Raw genomic sequence first — 13,451 nt, 5'->3', positions numbered from 1 at the left:
TTTTATTCTATCTTTAGGAACGTACCGGAAATATTTACATTATGAAATAACTTTATTATGAAATTTAATTGCATGGGAAATTGTGGCGCTTTTTATATAAAAATAAGGCATCGACTGATTGGAAATAATGATGATATTAGGATGATTTTTAGACTATTTATTAACAATGTTTTTACATTATTTTATGCTGTTTAAAGACCAATGGTCTAAATAAACGTTGCCTTTTGACTTGACTTGACTTGTTCTAGGTCAAATATTTTCTATTACCCTCTTTCATATGATCACCCGTATTTACAACACTGTTTTTATATTGTTATAATGCCGTAAATTGTAATCATTGGTTTCTTGCCCTTTTATGCTCATTCATGCACTCATACTGCAGCCTTGTTCAATTCCTGCAGTTGAAACATGTGATGGATTCTTCGCTGTATGGCTCTTATCCTATACCTTGATACATAACTGTTGAATTTCTTATTCACTTCACAATTTGCATGTGTGCTCTAATATTTTAGGGACTGACATTCCTTATTAGAGGCATGTATGTCTCCCTACTCTCGAGATGGCCAGCAGCATGGATTTTCTATGCATCTCCCAGGATCAGGCCCAGTCTGGGTAAAGAGTGATTACCACCTCACAGTTCCACCGGTGCTTCAACATTTTCTCACCTGTGCACAGGACTAAGTGAGCACTGAGACGAGTTTTGAAAGTACTTTTCTATTAGCTAAGACTCACAAATCAAGGAGGATGACCTACAGACTTTTTCTACATATACCTCCAATTTTGCTTAAGCATTCTTCCCACTTTGGTGTCCCAATTTCACAGGCTCTCTGCCCTTCTGAAACCAGCACAGGGACATCTTGGTCACAGGAAGAAAAAATGGTGGGTCTCTCTCTGGCAAGAAACAGAGGGACTTCAAAGGGGATTTGGATGGGTATGTTTCCACCCAACCAGGCCTGATTTGGGGAGGGGACAGGTTGTCCATATGCAATGCTGAAAAATCCAAAAAGACAGCACCAAGGATACAAAAAGGAGACCACAGTATGTGGTACACGCACATCCTTTCAAACACAAAAAACCCATACATCTGACATTCAGTGCTGGCATTATTTGTACTGGTCGCAATCAAGATGAAGGCACAGGCCCACAGTAACGGGGCACGAGCAGAGCTTAACATGGAAGGCATGTGCCGCAGATTATTTAAAGATTCACCCTCTACCACGTGCCCTTTCTTCTTTCCCTCTTCATATATAACTCTGCACCTAGACGAACCTTCTGAGTTGAGGATATGAAGCAAGAGGACAGGGACGATGGCGGACGTTCAAAAGACCTTGCAGTTAGCACTATTCGCACATGTATGCAGACTACGAACTGCAAATTCCTACTAACAGCCAGCACCTGGAAAGCCTGAGGTATTATACCTTCTGGAACTCCACGGGGGACGAAACGTGCATTTTGGTTAATCAACATCCGCCTAGGCTAAAGATTTTACTGCAGGCTGCTCTCTAGGCCTGGTAGAGGTTGACAAAATGCGTCCATGGACTGTGTTTTTATGCAGGTTTTGAGGTGTCAGTAGTGTAGGATAGGACATTTCCTTTAGGATGGGACCACGCTGACTCGCTTGTGGGAGTACAGGTTTCCTAAACTGATTGGAACAGAGGCCAGAACCATTCAAAGTGGCTCATTTCATTAACAGCGCCCTCTTTACTGAATAGCAGAAGCCCCTATAGATAGGACTAAGCACAAAGCAAACAATGTAGGGGCATATGCATCAACATTGGCATTTGCGATTCCTTATTAGCCAAAAATAAGGAATCGCTAATAAGGAATAGCAAAAGGCTATGCATGTAGGAATCGCTATTCAAATAGCGATTCCTTAACTTTCCTTAATTGCTACTAGCAAATTGCGAGTAGCAATTAAGGAATGCCAGCCCAATCATTCCTATGGGCCTCCAGGCCCATAGGAATGAATTGGAGATTGCATGAGCAAATAGCGAGTACCAGTAGGTTCTCGCAAATTGCTCATGCAATTTGAAGGGTGCAAGGGTGTCAAAATGACACCCTATTGCACCCCTGAAATTGATATGTGCACATATGTTGCACACACACATGCTCTAAGGGCATGTGTGTGCGCAACATGAAACTTTGAAAAATGCACAAAAGTGCATTTTTCAAACTTTTAGCAAATTACCATGCAGTTCATCTTCATGGTAATTTGCTCCCCCTATTAGCGAATTCGCTAATTTTTTTACTTTCATGCATTGCATTTAAGGAATCCCAAATAGAGATTCCTTAAATTAAGGAATCTCAATTTGGGATTCCTTAAATGCTATCGCTATTTAAGGAATCGCTATTTAAGGATTCCTTAAATAGCGATTTTTGCTTTTGGGTTGATGCATTGGGATTGGGTATTTTTAACTCAATACCGGGAGCTATTAGCGAATCGGTATTTTACAGACTGGATTTTGGCTTGATGCATGAGGCTGGTAGTTGTCAGGTTTCCATGCCCCAAGACTGGAGACATGAGCTGAACCTGAGTGCGCTTGACAGCAAATCCTGAAGGGAGTGCTTCAAAGACTTTGGCAGCAAGCACTAGTGTTATTACAGCCACACAGCGAGAGGGTCGGGATTTGTGAGAGAAGTAAATAATGAACACTGACAATAAACCTAGCACAAAAGTAGAAAGCATATTTTCAGGACTATGTTCAGAAATGGCAGCGCACTACTACCACAAGACCTGTGTACCAAAATAAACTCAGAGGTTTAGAACAGTCCAACAGCACGACAAACAATAATACAGTAGCACCCCCCGCAGGATAAGCAAGAAGACCGTGCCACTAGTTTCCAGATTATAACCTTTTATTATAAGGGAAAATGAGAACAAGCATTTGCAATGTTATAGGTCTCCAAATTACGCAAGACCTATTGCATTACATTTATTGGCAACTTGGCATCACGGACAACGGGAGGGAGAATGGGGGGAAGGCACGGGTAACAGGAGGGCGGGCAGGGAGTGGGAGAGGAGAATAGAAGGTACGGACAATGGGAGGGAGGGCGTTGAGTGGAATAGAAGGCACGGACAACGTGATAGAGGGTGGAGGGGGGAAGAAGGCACAGCAACAGGAAGGGGGGTAGAAGGCACAAAAAACACATTTACCTGGTCTGTCTCCTGCGACGGGGTCTGGCCCCAAAAGGAAATAGTACACGCCCCTTGGGAAAACCAAGTAAAGGGGCCAGTAGACATGGGAGGATACATATGATGACATGGCTGTACTAAGGAGGGACTAACGAGCCTCATAATGAATCAGAAGACTGCATTTACAAAGGACAAACGCACAAGCCAATGAAAAATAAGGGCGGAGGAGTGGGCGAAGCTTCTCTCCATACTCCACTACCACAGCTCTTCGCAGATCAGCGCTTGTGCGCTGACTCTAGGCTCGACCTAAAAGGGTTACACACCTGATTGATGCATCCTCAAGGATTAGGGGCGAGGTGATGCTTCTCTCTCTAGCTACCAAAGGGCTTTTGAAACGGAATAGTGGCTTCCTAAAAGCCACAATGTAAGTGAGAGCGTTAGGAAGTACATTTTTGAGCATGGTATGTGCAGGGTATGCAGAGCCATGGTGAAGATCAGGATGAGCAAATTCACAAATTAAAGGTAGCAAAATGAAACGGAGAGAGAGAGGCTGTCCTGTCAACCAACAAGTGCGTGTGTCAGCTTTGTGCTGCCCTGGGGACTATTGTATTACAGAAAGTGTTGCAGACTTGTGTGGCCAGTTCTGTAAAACTGATAGCGCTGCCACAGATGTGGTGCCAGTGTCCTCTGCACGTGGGCTTGGCCCCATGCAAATTAGGAAATCACTTTGCCTTTCCACACGAGCCCTATTGCAGACAGCCATGTAGAAGCAAACATGCTATCTGATAGAGACTACTAGCCACAGATTCCTTCACGTAGAATTATCCCCAGGCGTGAGACTGGATCCAGAAACCTTTTGCCACAGCATCCCTGCGCGCCGGGGGCGGGGCGACATCACGCGACTCCGCCCAGGCGTCGTCCGCGTACGTGATGTCAGCGAGGTCACTTAAGACCCGCCCGGCGCGCCCACGTCAGTTTTTTCCTTTTCCGCATCTTTTTTGGTTGGAACAGTGTGCGAATGCCTTCGGGCTTTAAAACTTGCACGATTTGTGGGCGTCTTATGTCGGTGACGGACCCTCACCTCATTTGCATGTGATGTTTGGGGGAGGGTCACGGCACCTCGGATTGTGTAGCGTGCCAAAAGTTGAAGCCAAAGTCGCGGCGGGAGCGCTGTATGAAACTTCTCTCGGCGCGTGTCTCCAGGTCAACGTCCTCCCCTCAGTCTGCTTCGGCGGACGGCTTCAGGTCTGGCCGTGGTCGTCGTCCTCGCCTTTCTCCGATGTCACGTGAGCGTTGCTCCCCGGTGGGTTAGTGTCGCAGTTCGTCCCCAGGGGCTGGTTTCCGGCCTACCAGGGGCGTGGACTCTCCGCGGGTGATGCGGCCCCGCGTGTCATCCTATCCACCGTTTCCCGGTGTTGGGGTATCGAGAGTTCAGATGGAGACTTACGAGGCGGCTTTGCAGGCCTCGCTGGCGTCTCCTCCTCCTTCCCCTCCTGGGTCGTCGGCGGATCCCTCGCCTTGCGCAGGGTCCTCCGCGGCGCCACCGGTGGCTCCGGCCCTGGCACCGACTGGGTCGGATCCAGGCTTGGTGGATGAGGTACTATTGGGGTGCGGCTCCTCTGGGTCACCTCCTTCAGGCCACGGCGTCTCTTCCTCGCTGCAAATCCCCGCGGGGGTCCCCGTGGTGTCGCGGGAGGTCGCTGGGGCTTGGGTCGCATCCCCGAGCCCCTCTCGGTCCCTTGGCAGGGTGGTCCTGTCTAAGGCCGAGGTGACGCCGCTACGGCACCGGCAGCAGCTGGACCGTGCGGAGCCACAGGGGTCAGTGGCCCCTCCTCGTCCCGCTCTGGGTTGAGGTCAAGGTCAGACCCCTTGCCCCTCTCGTACCTCCTCTCAGGCGGCTGCCTCGTTGGAGGGCGAGTCGGCGGTTGTATCGTCCCTGGCGCTGCCACAGGGGTTGCCGGGCGACCTTCGCCTCCTTCTGGGCCGCGGCCGGCGGAAGGCTTCATGCCCCTCTCTGGGCTCATCCTGTTCCCCCACGCAGGTGGTTGCCTCGGCAGGGATTGGGTCAGCGCCGTTCCGGCGCTGCTCCTGGGCCGGTACGGCTCCAGCTCTACTCCGGTCCCCGCTCCGGTCTCCGGTGCGGGGTGACTTGGAGGTCCCTTGCCCGGCGACGCCGGACGGCGCCAGTGTCCTGCCTCAAGCAGCGGACTCTACGGATCCGTGCAGGAGTCGTACCACGGATTCATCTTTGGACGCTCCTTCTTCTCCGGAGGCAGGCTGCATATTGGTGTCGTCCTCCCCGGAGACTGGTCGCGTGTGGTGTCCTTTTCACCGGCGTTGAAGGGTGGCTCCCCGCCCTTCCTGAGGCAGGGGTGTTCGTCGGAACAGCGGCAGGTCCCTCATTCTTCGGCTCCTCCTGACTTCCAGGTCTGGCCTTTGCCCGCCCCGCTTGGCCTCGGGGACGGCCGCCTTAGTTTGCAGCCATCGCCCACAGAGGAACTGCTTTCTCCACCGCGGGGCCCTACGGATGCGGGTGCGGCTTTCGCTCACGCGGTGTCCACGGCTCTGGGCATCCTATGCATGGGTGACCCGGTGGCTCACTTTCCGGCGGACCATCTGTTGGAGGTCCTCCACCAGGGCTCTTGTGGGAGAGAAATCTTACTTCCCTTTGAGGGTTCGCTCCTTTCTGCCTTGACAGGGGCTTGAAGGGTCTTGCCTCCGGGGACCCGGTGCCTCCGCATCTTCTGCTGTCCATTCACCCCTCAGCCACCAGTCCCCTTCTGACGACTGCTTTTCCTTCCCTGCCGCCCCTGTTGGCTCCGCCGTCCAGAGAGGCCCGCTGGCTGGACACTTGTGGACTCAACATTTTTGCCTCGACCAGAGCGGGCTTGCGGGCCCTTAACACCTTGTGTGTGCTGGCTAGGTCCTCCTCCTTTTTGTGGGACTCGGCTGAGTCTCTGGGGTCTGCAGCGTTCCAGGAGTCTGCTCAGGTGGATTTGCGGCAGCACGCATTGGATGGCCGAGAGCTTGCGGCGTTTATTCTCCGCTCCGCTCTGGATGTCTCTGAGGCGCTGGGCCGGGCCATGGCTTCCTCAGTCGCCCTCCGTCGCCATGCTTGGCTTCGGGACTGCGTCTTCCCCAAAAATATTCGGGAGAGGCTCATTGATCTCATTTGATCTCCCATTTGATGGCAGTCTGTTGTTTCATGCCCCGGCTGACTCCGCCATCCAGAGGCTCTTGGCAGGGCTCCGTCCTCCTCCTCCTCCATCCCCTCCTCAGTGACTTCTGAGTTAGGGTTTCTTTTGGGCCTTCTTCGGCCGGCGGTTATGGTTGTGGAGTATGTTTCTGTGGCCGGTTACGTCCTTCCTTGGGACTTTGGCATTGTTGGCCGCTGGACGGCCCTTTTGTTGTTGTTGTGTGTGAGTTCTGCAGGATTTGTTGCGCAGATTTGGCCCTGAGATTGGCAAAGCCTGTAGCGGGGATTTTTTTTTTCCCCCGTGGTTCTTTTGTTTCTTCCTCTGCTGCGGAAGTTCTTCCAAAGAGGGTTATCACATATTGGGACTTCACGTGCCCTATGAGGGGTTATGGTAGCTGTCATATGGCTTGCGCTCTGCTGGTGGGTTCTGGTCGCCTTCGGGTACCTGTTCTCCATGGTGTTTACTTAGGTTGCTTTTGCTCCCTGAGGTCGTGTGCGCGGCCACTCGTGGTGGTGGCCGGGCCTCTCCTCCTCTCCCTGCTCCTGTTCTGCGGTCTGGGATGTCTCCGTGTTCTCCCTTGTCAGGCGTTGCCTACTTGGCCTTCCTGGGGCCTCGGGCTGTTCTTCTTGCTTCTGGCCTTGACTTCAGGCTTTGTTCTGGCTGGTAGGCTGCTCTCCATCTGGAGTGGGCTCTCCTTCTTCTCGCTAGTTTCCTTGGGCTCTCTAGGCTGCTTCTTCTTCTTCTTCCGTCTTCCTGTCTTGGCATTCGACGGAAGCTATGTTGCCTTGTGGGGGAATGGGGTGCTTCCGCCTCTCAGCCCTTGCCCTTAGTTCCTCTACTGTGAGTGTACGAGCCGCTTCAGCCTTCTTTCCCTCCTACATACCCTTGGGGTTGGTGGGGTTATGCTTGTGGGGGTTCCCTTAGCATGGCTGGGGCGAGGCTCTGCCTGTTCCACAGATCTGGTCCCCTGTGGGGCCCTCTGTTTGGCATTGGCTGGTGGGGTCCGTTCGCAGACCTTCCTTCCCAGGGGTTATTGCTAGGGTATCTATTCTACGTGAAGGAATCTCTGGCTAGTAGTCTCTATCAGATGTACGAGTTACTTACCTTCGGTAACGATGTATCTGTTAGAGACGATTCTAGCCGCAGATTCCTTCACGGCCCGCCCTTCCTCCCCTGCTCTGCGAGGAACCTTGGGTTGGTCTTCGGTACTCGCCTCCCGGTGGGGGGCTGTGTTTCCTGTGAGTGCCTTCCTTGTCCTTGACGGTGGCTCCGCCTCGGAGCGGTTCATTCCTCCCTTGGTTCTTTGGAGGATGGGGTTTCGGTGATCCGGTGCCCTGCTGCTCTGGCTACCCCAGGTTTGGGGGGGGATTGCTTCTATCCTTGACCTCCCTCCCCTCCCTTCCTTCCATTGCTATCCTCTGGGTTGAGGGTCCTCTGGCCATGTCTTGCCCTTGTCCTTGTCGGTGGTTGCCCCCCAGGTTGGGGTGGCTTGGTGGTTTGTTGTCCTTGTCTGTTTTGGGACTGGTCCCCTTCCTTGCTCAGGATGAGGGGGGTGGGCTTCCTACGTGTGCCATGACTTTAATGCCTGTTCTTCCCTTCGGGACACAGGGATGGGAGGTTGTCTATGTGCGGGCAGGGTGGCTGCGCAGGTTTGTGCTTGTTCTTCTTCTTTCTTCTTTACCTGCCCTTGGGGTCTGCGGTGTTGGCACTACCCTGGTGGTGGTGTTGTTGGTCACCGTTTCTTTCCAATTTTTCTGCTTTTCGCACACTGTTCCCATGCTCCCACAGTTTATCTGGTGGTTCCGCATTGTGGTGCGGAAAAGTTCTCCGAAGAAAACTGACGTGGGCGTGCCGGGGCAGGTCTTATGTGACCTCGCTGACGTCACGTACGCGGATGACGCCTGGGCAGAGTCGCGTCATGTCGCCCCACCCCAGGCGCGCAGGGATGCTGTGGCAAAAAGTTTCCAGATACAGTCTCACGCCTGGGGATAATTCTATGTGAAGGAATCTGCGGCTAGAATCGTCTCTACCAGATACATCGTTACCGAAGTTAAGTAACTCGTACCTTAGGAGGTACACTGATGGCGCACCACTCTTGAGGGAAGCCCTCTGGAGTGGTGAAAGGGGTCCCTCGGACCCCCCCCCAGATAACCACCCTCAAGCGCGGGGAGCCACTAACTACACTTGCCTGCAGAGCGATCTCTGCTCCCTCTTTAAAGTGCAGGCGGTTTGTCAATGCTGATATTCTCACTACTGAGAACTACTCAGAGAAATCTTTACTTATGGACTAGTTGAGACTGCAGACCCAGACTTCTGTTGGCATGCATCTTAGCAAGTAGGTGGGCTAAAGCCAATAAGTAGGAACAGTAACGCGCGTAGTAAAACATCAACAACATCTGGTAGTGTTTCCTCAAGCGCATTGAAAAAAATATCTAATTTAAGTGCATAGGTAAGGTGTGAAATGTCAACAGGCGGTCCACTAGAATTTGTGACATCAGTTGTGAATAACACTGCAGAGGAAAGGTTTATATTTTTACTAATGAACATGTCATAACTTCATTAAACAATTTTATTTTTTCTAGTGTGCGTTCTCTGGCGCTGAAGCATTTAACCTTCCAGTTAATGAGCGAAGAAGGATCCAGTTTGAAGAGACCCAAATTGCAGGGCACCGTTCTGTCCAGTGCTGTGAATTTATTTATTCTTGATAAACCTTTGGAATTAAAGTTGGACAATACAGGAACATCGTTTTTTAAGGTGAAGTAAAAACTTGAGTGCTGATATATATTTACTATTTGTTCCTCTATGCAGAATAAGCAAAATTATCCTTTAGAACTCTCATAGACACATTTAGGCTACATTAGATTTTTTTCAAATGTATAAGTCTGCACTGTTTACATGGTGTCATTTGTATAATTTCTCCGTAATGGTTATTTTTTAAATTTGTGAGAGAGCGCATCACTTCTGAGATGCAGAGCCTCTATTGGGAGAAGATAAAAAAGCATACCACTCTTTTTTCATTTGCATAAATTGCTCATACCATGAATTTTTTATGTGTTTAAGTTCTACTCCAAAGCACTTAAACTGGACAAGAGCACAACTGATTATATTCGTGCAGTGTCTAATAAACCCCTTAAATAGGCTTTGTGATTTGCTCAATTTTCCGCTGTTGATTAATTGCGGACTCTGTAAGCAACAAATTGACTTATTTAGACTTTGGCAGACAGGGGACGTGAAAACATGACAGACATCTCATCTGCTTTGTTTAGAATGCCATTAACTCTAATGGACTTGTAATATGTCGGACGGCACCTCCGCCACTTTTTGTGACAGAGTACCCTGTCTGTGAAACTATAGATGGAGCCCTAAATTCGGGTTTTGTCACCCCTGCTTAACCTAGAGCTTACTAGGGTATTTGACATTGTATTTGTAGTAATAAATGATCGAAAGGGCATTTATTTGTACAATTGAAAAAAGCATGTTTTTTGAGATAAGATTTAATTTTCACTGACACTGCTTAACTAGATTTATTTATATTGATTATCTGAGACGAATTGGTTTATTTTTATAGTAGAAATGTGTGTATTTTTAAATGTTTAATTATAATTACATTTGATTTGAATGAAGATGTTTGTTCTTTGAGGCAGAGAAGACGACAATGTTCAAAGTTTGATTGAATTTGTTTAGCGATTGAAAGGTATATTATGTCCCCTAATTGCAACCGAACATTTTTTTGGTGAACTATTCTTAAGCAAATTGAAAAGAACTATCATACAGCTAATTTTCCCTTTCCCCCCCAAAAACTCGGACAAGTACCTTTTCCAGGTCCATGATCCAGAGCACAACAGCACAGTCTGCCAGGAGTCTGTCATGAAGAATGAGTGGTGGTTTAAAAATCTCATAGGGGTGATTCAGTCATGACCTAAAGGTCATCTGTACTTGTCATCTGTACTTAGTACATTTATATTTTCATCACAGTCTCAAGCATAAGCAAGAAAGAATCCTTTTAGAGGCCCTATTCTGTAGCACACAAGAAATTTATTGCAGGTACATAGTCGCATCAACAGGTTTATCTATTTTTCTGCTTGAACATGCACAGCTATCCTTAGATTGGAGGCCACTGAATGCACTGTCCAATAGCACTCTCTCTCTTTTCAGATTGGATGGTGAATACTTGCTTTTCAGTTGACCCCAGAAAAATGAATTTCAAAACAAAGTGGTCTCTCTGAATGTTTAGTAGGTAACCTTAAGTAATAAACCTTTCTCTATGTGCCTTGGCTTTGCTTCCTACATAGGCATCTCTGCCCCAGCCCTCTCATTTTAGAGGCACGATCAGCTTCCTATTCAGATTCTGAGAGCAGATTTACTTTTATCTTATATTGGCTGCTAAAATTAAATGCCACCCTCTGAAGCATGTTTACCAGCAGCATTTAGCACTATGGAAGTGGTTTACCGATATCTGGCCCAGACAAAGTCTGCATTATCCCCGATTCCCTTTGTTTCCTTCTGTGATCTCCACATGCATGCCAATCTAAATTAACATGTTTTTGGTGTTTTAAAGACTGACAGTTAAACCTTTTAAAGTATCTTCAAGGAGGCAGCAGCCTCTGTACCTTCCCAATCAGTGTGTTGATTGAAAAGAAAATTGAAATAAGATAAGGTAGGCAGGCGGGCTTCTCTGAATAGTTTAGAATAGTTATTTAAGTGTGCTAGTGTAACCTGTATCTGTGCCATCCATTTGCCAGCAAGGTTCTGTAGTTCTTTTCATACCTTAAATGCCTTTCCTGTTGACAATGAGAGATCAGATAATGAATTGGTATGTAATATGATAGAGTAACTTGAATTATATATAATTGATACTGGGAGAAAAAATGTCATAAAGACAAAAATAAGTTTCCTCCATCTTGTGGCTAGGGGTAAAAGGCAGGGTAGACCTTCTGTACCTGGTCTGTAAAGTTATGATTAGCATCCCATATGCCATTAGGCAAAATGCAGGTCTTCAGGAGCAGAGTGGCGGTGGGTACTTCTTGTGTTATTATTATATTCCACCTGTATTTTGCTGTCATTGTGAGGTTATGTTGGATGGAGCTCTGTGATTTAGGTTGAATTAGTCTGTCTTTCCTCTTGGTTTGGTGTGCTGGTCAAAACAACTGTTCCATAGCACTCTATCATGCATCTAATGGAAAAAGGAATATTCTGTTTTTATCCCAGTGTCAGGGGTATATAATATTATCTTGGAAACAGCTATGTTTTTACCTCTCTTCTGAAATGTAAATGCTTGTGGGTGCTTTGAATCATGGCAGGCAAGGAGTTCCAGACCTTGACCGCTTGTACTGAGAAAGTGAAGCCTCCTATGGATTTCTTATTGCAAGGAAATATGATGGTCTGTGGTGCTAGCCTGGAGCGCAGTGTCCTGTTTTGTTCATTTTTAAACTTATTTTGTAGGGTATAATGTTCCTTTTCCTTGGCAGGCTGTGTGAGATTTGCAAAAAGCTTTGAATATCGAACATTTGGCTATAGGTAGCTAGTAAAGTGTTTGCAGGACTGGCGTGATATGCTCTCTGAGGAGAAGGTAGAGAGGTCTTGATGCAGCATTTTGGATTCATTGAATTCTGCTTATTACGAAGCAGTGATGCAAAGCTTTATGGTTATTGGCATAGTCCAGCTTAAAGACCACGAGAGTGAGGATAACTTGTAGTTTCTGCTGGTGCCCAAGTTAAGGGAAGATGCATTGCAGTGTTTTAATTATAAAAGAGGTGCTCCTTGTGGTATGTGTCTGTAGAAGATCGAAGTCCATGGTTACTTCCGTGTTTGTCACTTCTTTTGAAATAGCTGGTGGGGTATCCAATTCCTTGAGTCAGATGTCCGTAGGCTGGTCCTTTTCCTTTGTTTGTGATGTTGAGCTTTAGGCAGTTAATTATCACCTGTATATCTAAGGCGTGAACGCAATCTATTTTTAGAATGAGTTGTGCATCCTCTGCATAGTTGTAACATGTAAGGTTGAATTATATGATCAAATCCGGTAAAAGAGTTGGATAGATGTTGAGTTGGAGAGGAGAGAGAATTGACACCTGAGAGATGCCACAGTGTTGGGCATGAAGGACTAATATGACATTTGGTATGAAACACAAGCCTTGTCCTGCTTCAGGAGCAATCCATTTTAGGGTGTTTGTGCATATCTTGAGACAGTGTCTGTGTACTAGCCTCTGGTGGGCAACGGTGTCTATATTTGCTAAGTCCAGGAGAAGTCCACTCCTTTCTTGTCCACTGTGAGTTTTAGGTCATACCATATGGTTACGAGGACTGCCTCTGTGCCGAATCCAGACTGTTGATCCAGTATCAATTTTTATTCTTTATTTTACGGAGTTTTAAATAGCACGAACTTGACCCGAAGGTATCAGGGATCAGAGCGCTTTACATAGCACCAGTTGCTTTACATGAGGACACATTCATTTTTTTGTTAGGCACGGGTAGATTAAGTGATTTGCCCAGAATCACAGGATAATCAGTGTCATTGCCGAGACTCGAACCCGGTTCCCCAGATTCGAGGTCGACCGCCCTAGCCATTAGGACAACTCCTCTCCCCAAATTATTTTCCTCAGTAAAATTGTTAAATTGAGTAATAACTGTTCTTAGGAACAAATTACTTAAGAATTTGCCAGTGGAGATTGCAGTGGTGGCTGCCGCAATACTAAAGTGGGGCGGCGGGACAGGGGATTTGGGGATGTAATAATTTTTTTAAACTTACCTAACGATGCAGCCGCCTCGGTCCTTTTCTCCAGCTCTCCTGCCAGCATTCATTGGGGCACAAGCTCCCCACCCAATCCCGGCACTGCTCTCTTGCTATACCTAGCATGAGAGCCGCACCAGGATTGGTCTGAGCGGCGTGGATTGCTGCTCACATAGCACCTAGGAGCCTATGAGGTTTCTCCAACCCGCCTGTGCAACACAGCTGGGTTGGAGAAACCTAAGCGCGCATATCTGTTTGGCCTGCTACCTCTCCTCCCGCTATGCCCGCCCCCTCCCTACACTGCTGGCATTGAATCAGTCAGTTAGCGGTCATTTTATTTTTTGCTTGGCGGCTGACTGACTGACCAGTGGGGCGACGCTCCTCCGCCATTATG

The 13,451-nt window shown here is 48.0% G+C and overlaps 1 protein-coding gene across 4 annotated transcripts in view; it reads left to right on the top strand.

Moving 5' to 3' along the window:
- The window catches only part of RTTN (rotatin), a 1,165,399-nt gene that overhangs the window by 346,052 nt on the left and 805,896 nt on the right, over positions 1–13,451 (top strand). For all 4 annotated transcript variants that reach the window (XR_014961587.1, XM_085605903.1, XM_085605904.1 and 1 more), the window contains exon 19: positions 8,913–9,084. Coding sequence is in view for 3 of the 4 variants with exons in the window: in XM_085605903.1 (XP_085462029.1) it covers positions 8,913–9,084 (172 nt within the window). In the remaining variant the exon portion in view is untranslated. The remainder of the gene's footprint in view (positions 1–8,912; positions 9,085–13,451) is intronic.

The sequence above is a fragment of the Triturus cristatus genome, chromosome 5_1, assembly GCF_964204655.1.
Source record: "Triturus cristatus chromosome 5_1, aTriCri1.1, whole genome shotgun sequence".
In the NCBI taxonomy this organism is placed as follows: domain Eukaryota; kingdom Metazoa; phylum Chordata; class Amphibia; order Caudata; family Salamandridae; genus Triturus; species Triturus cristatus.
Note: the sequence above shows the minus strand (reverse complement) of the source record. Positions and strands in the feature narration are given on the sequence as shown.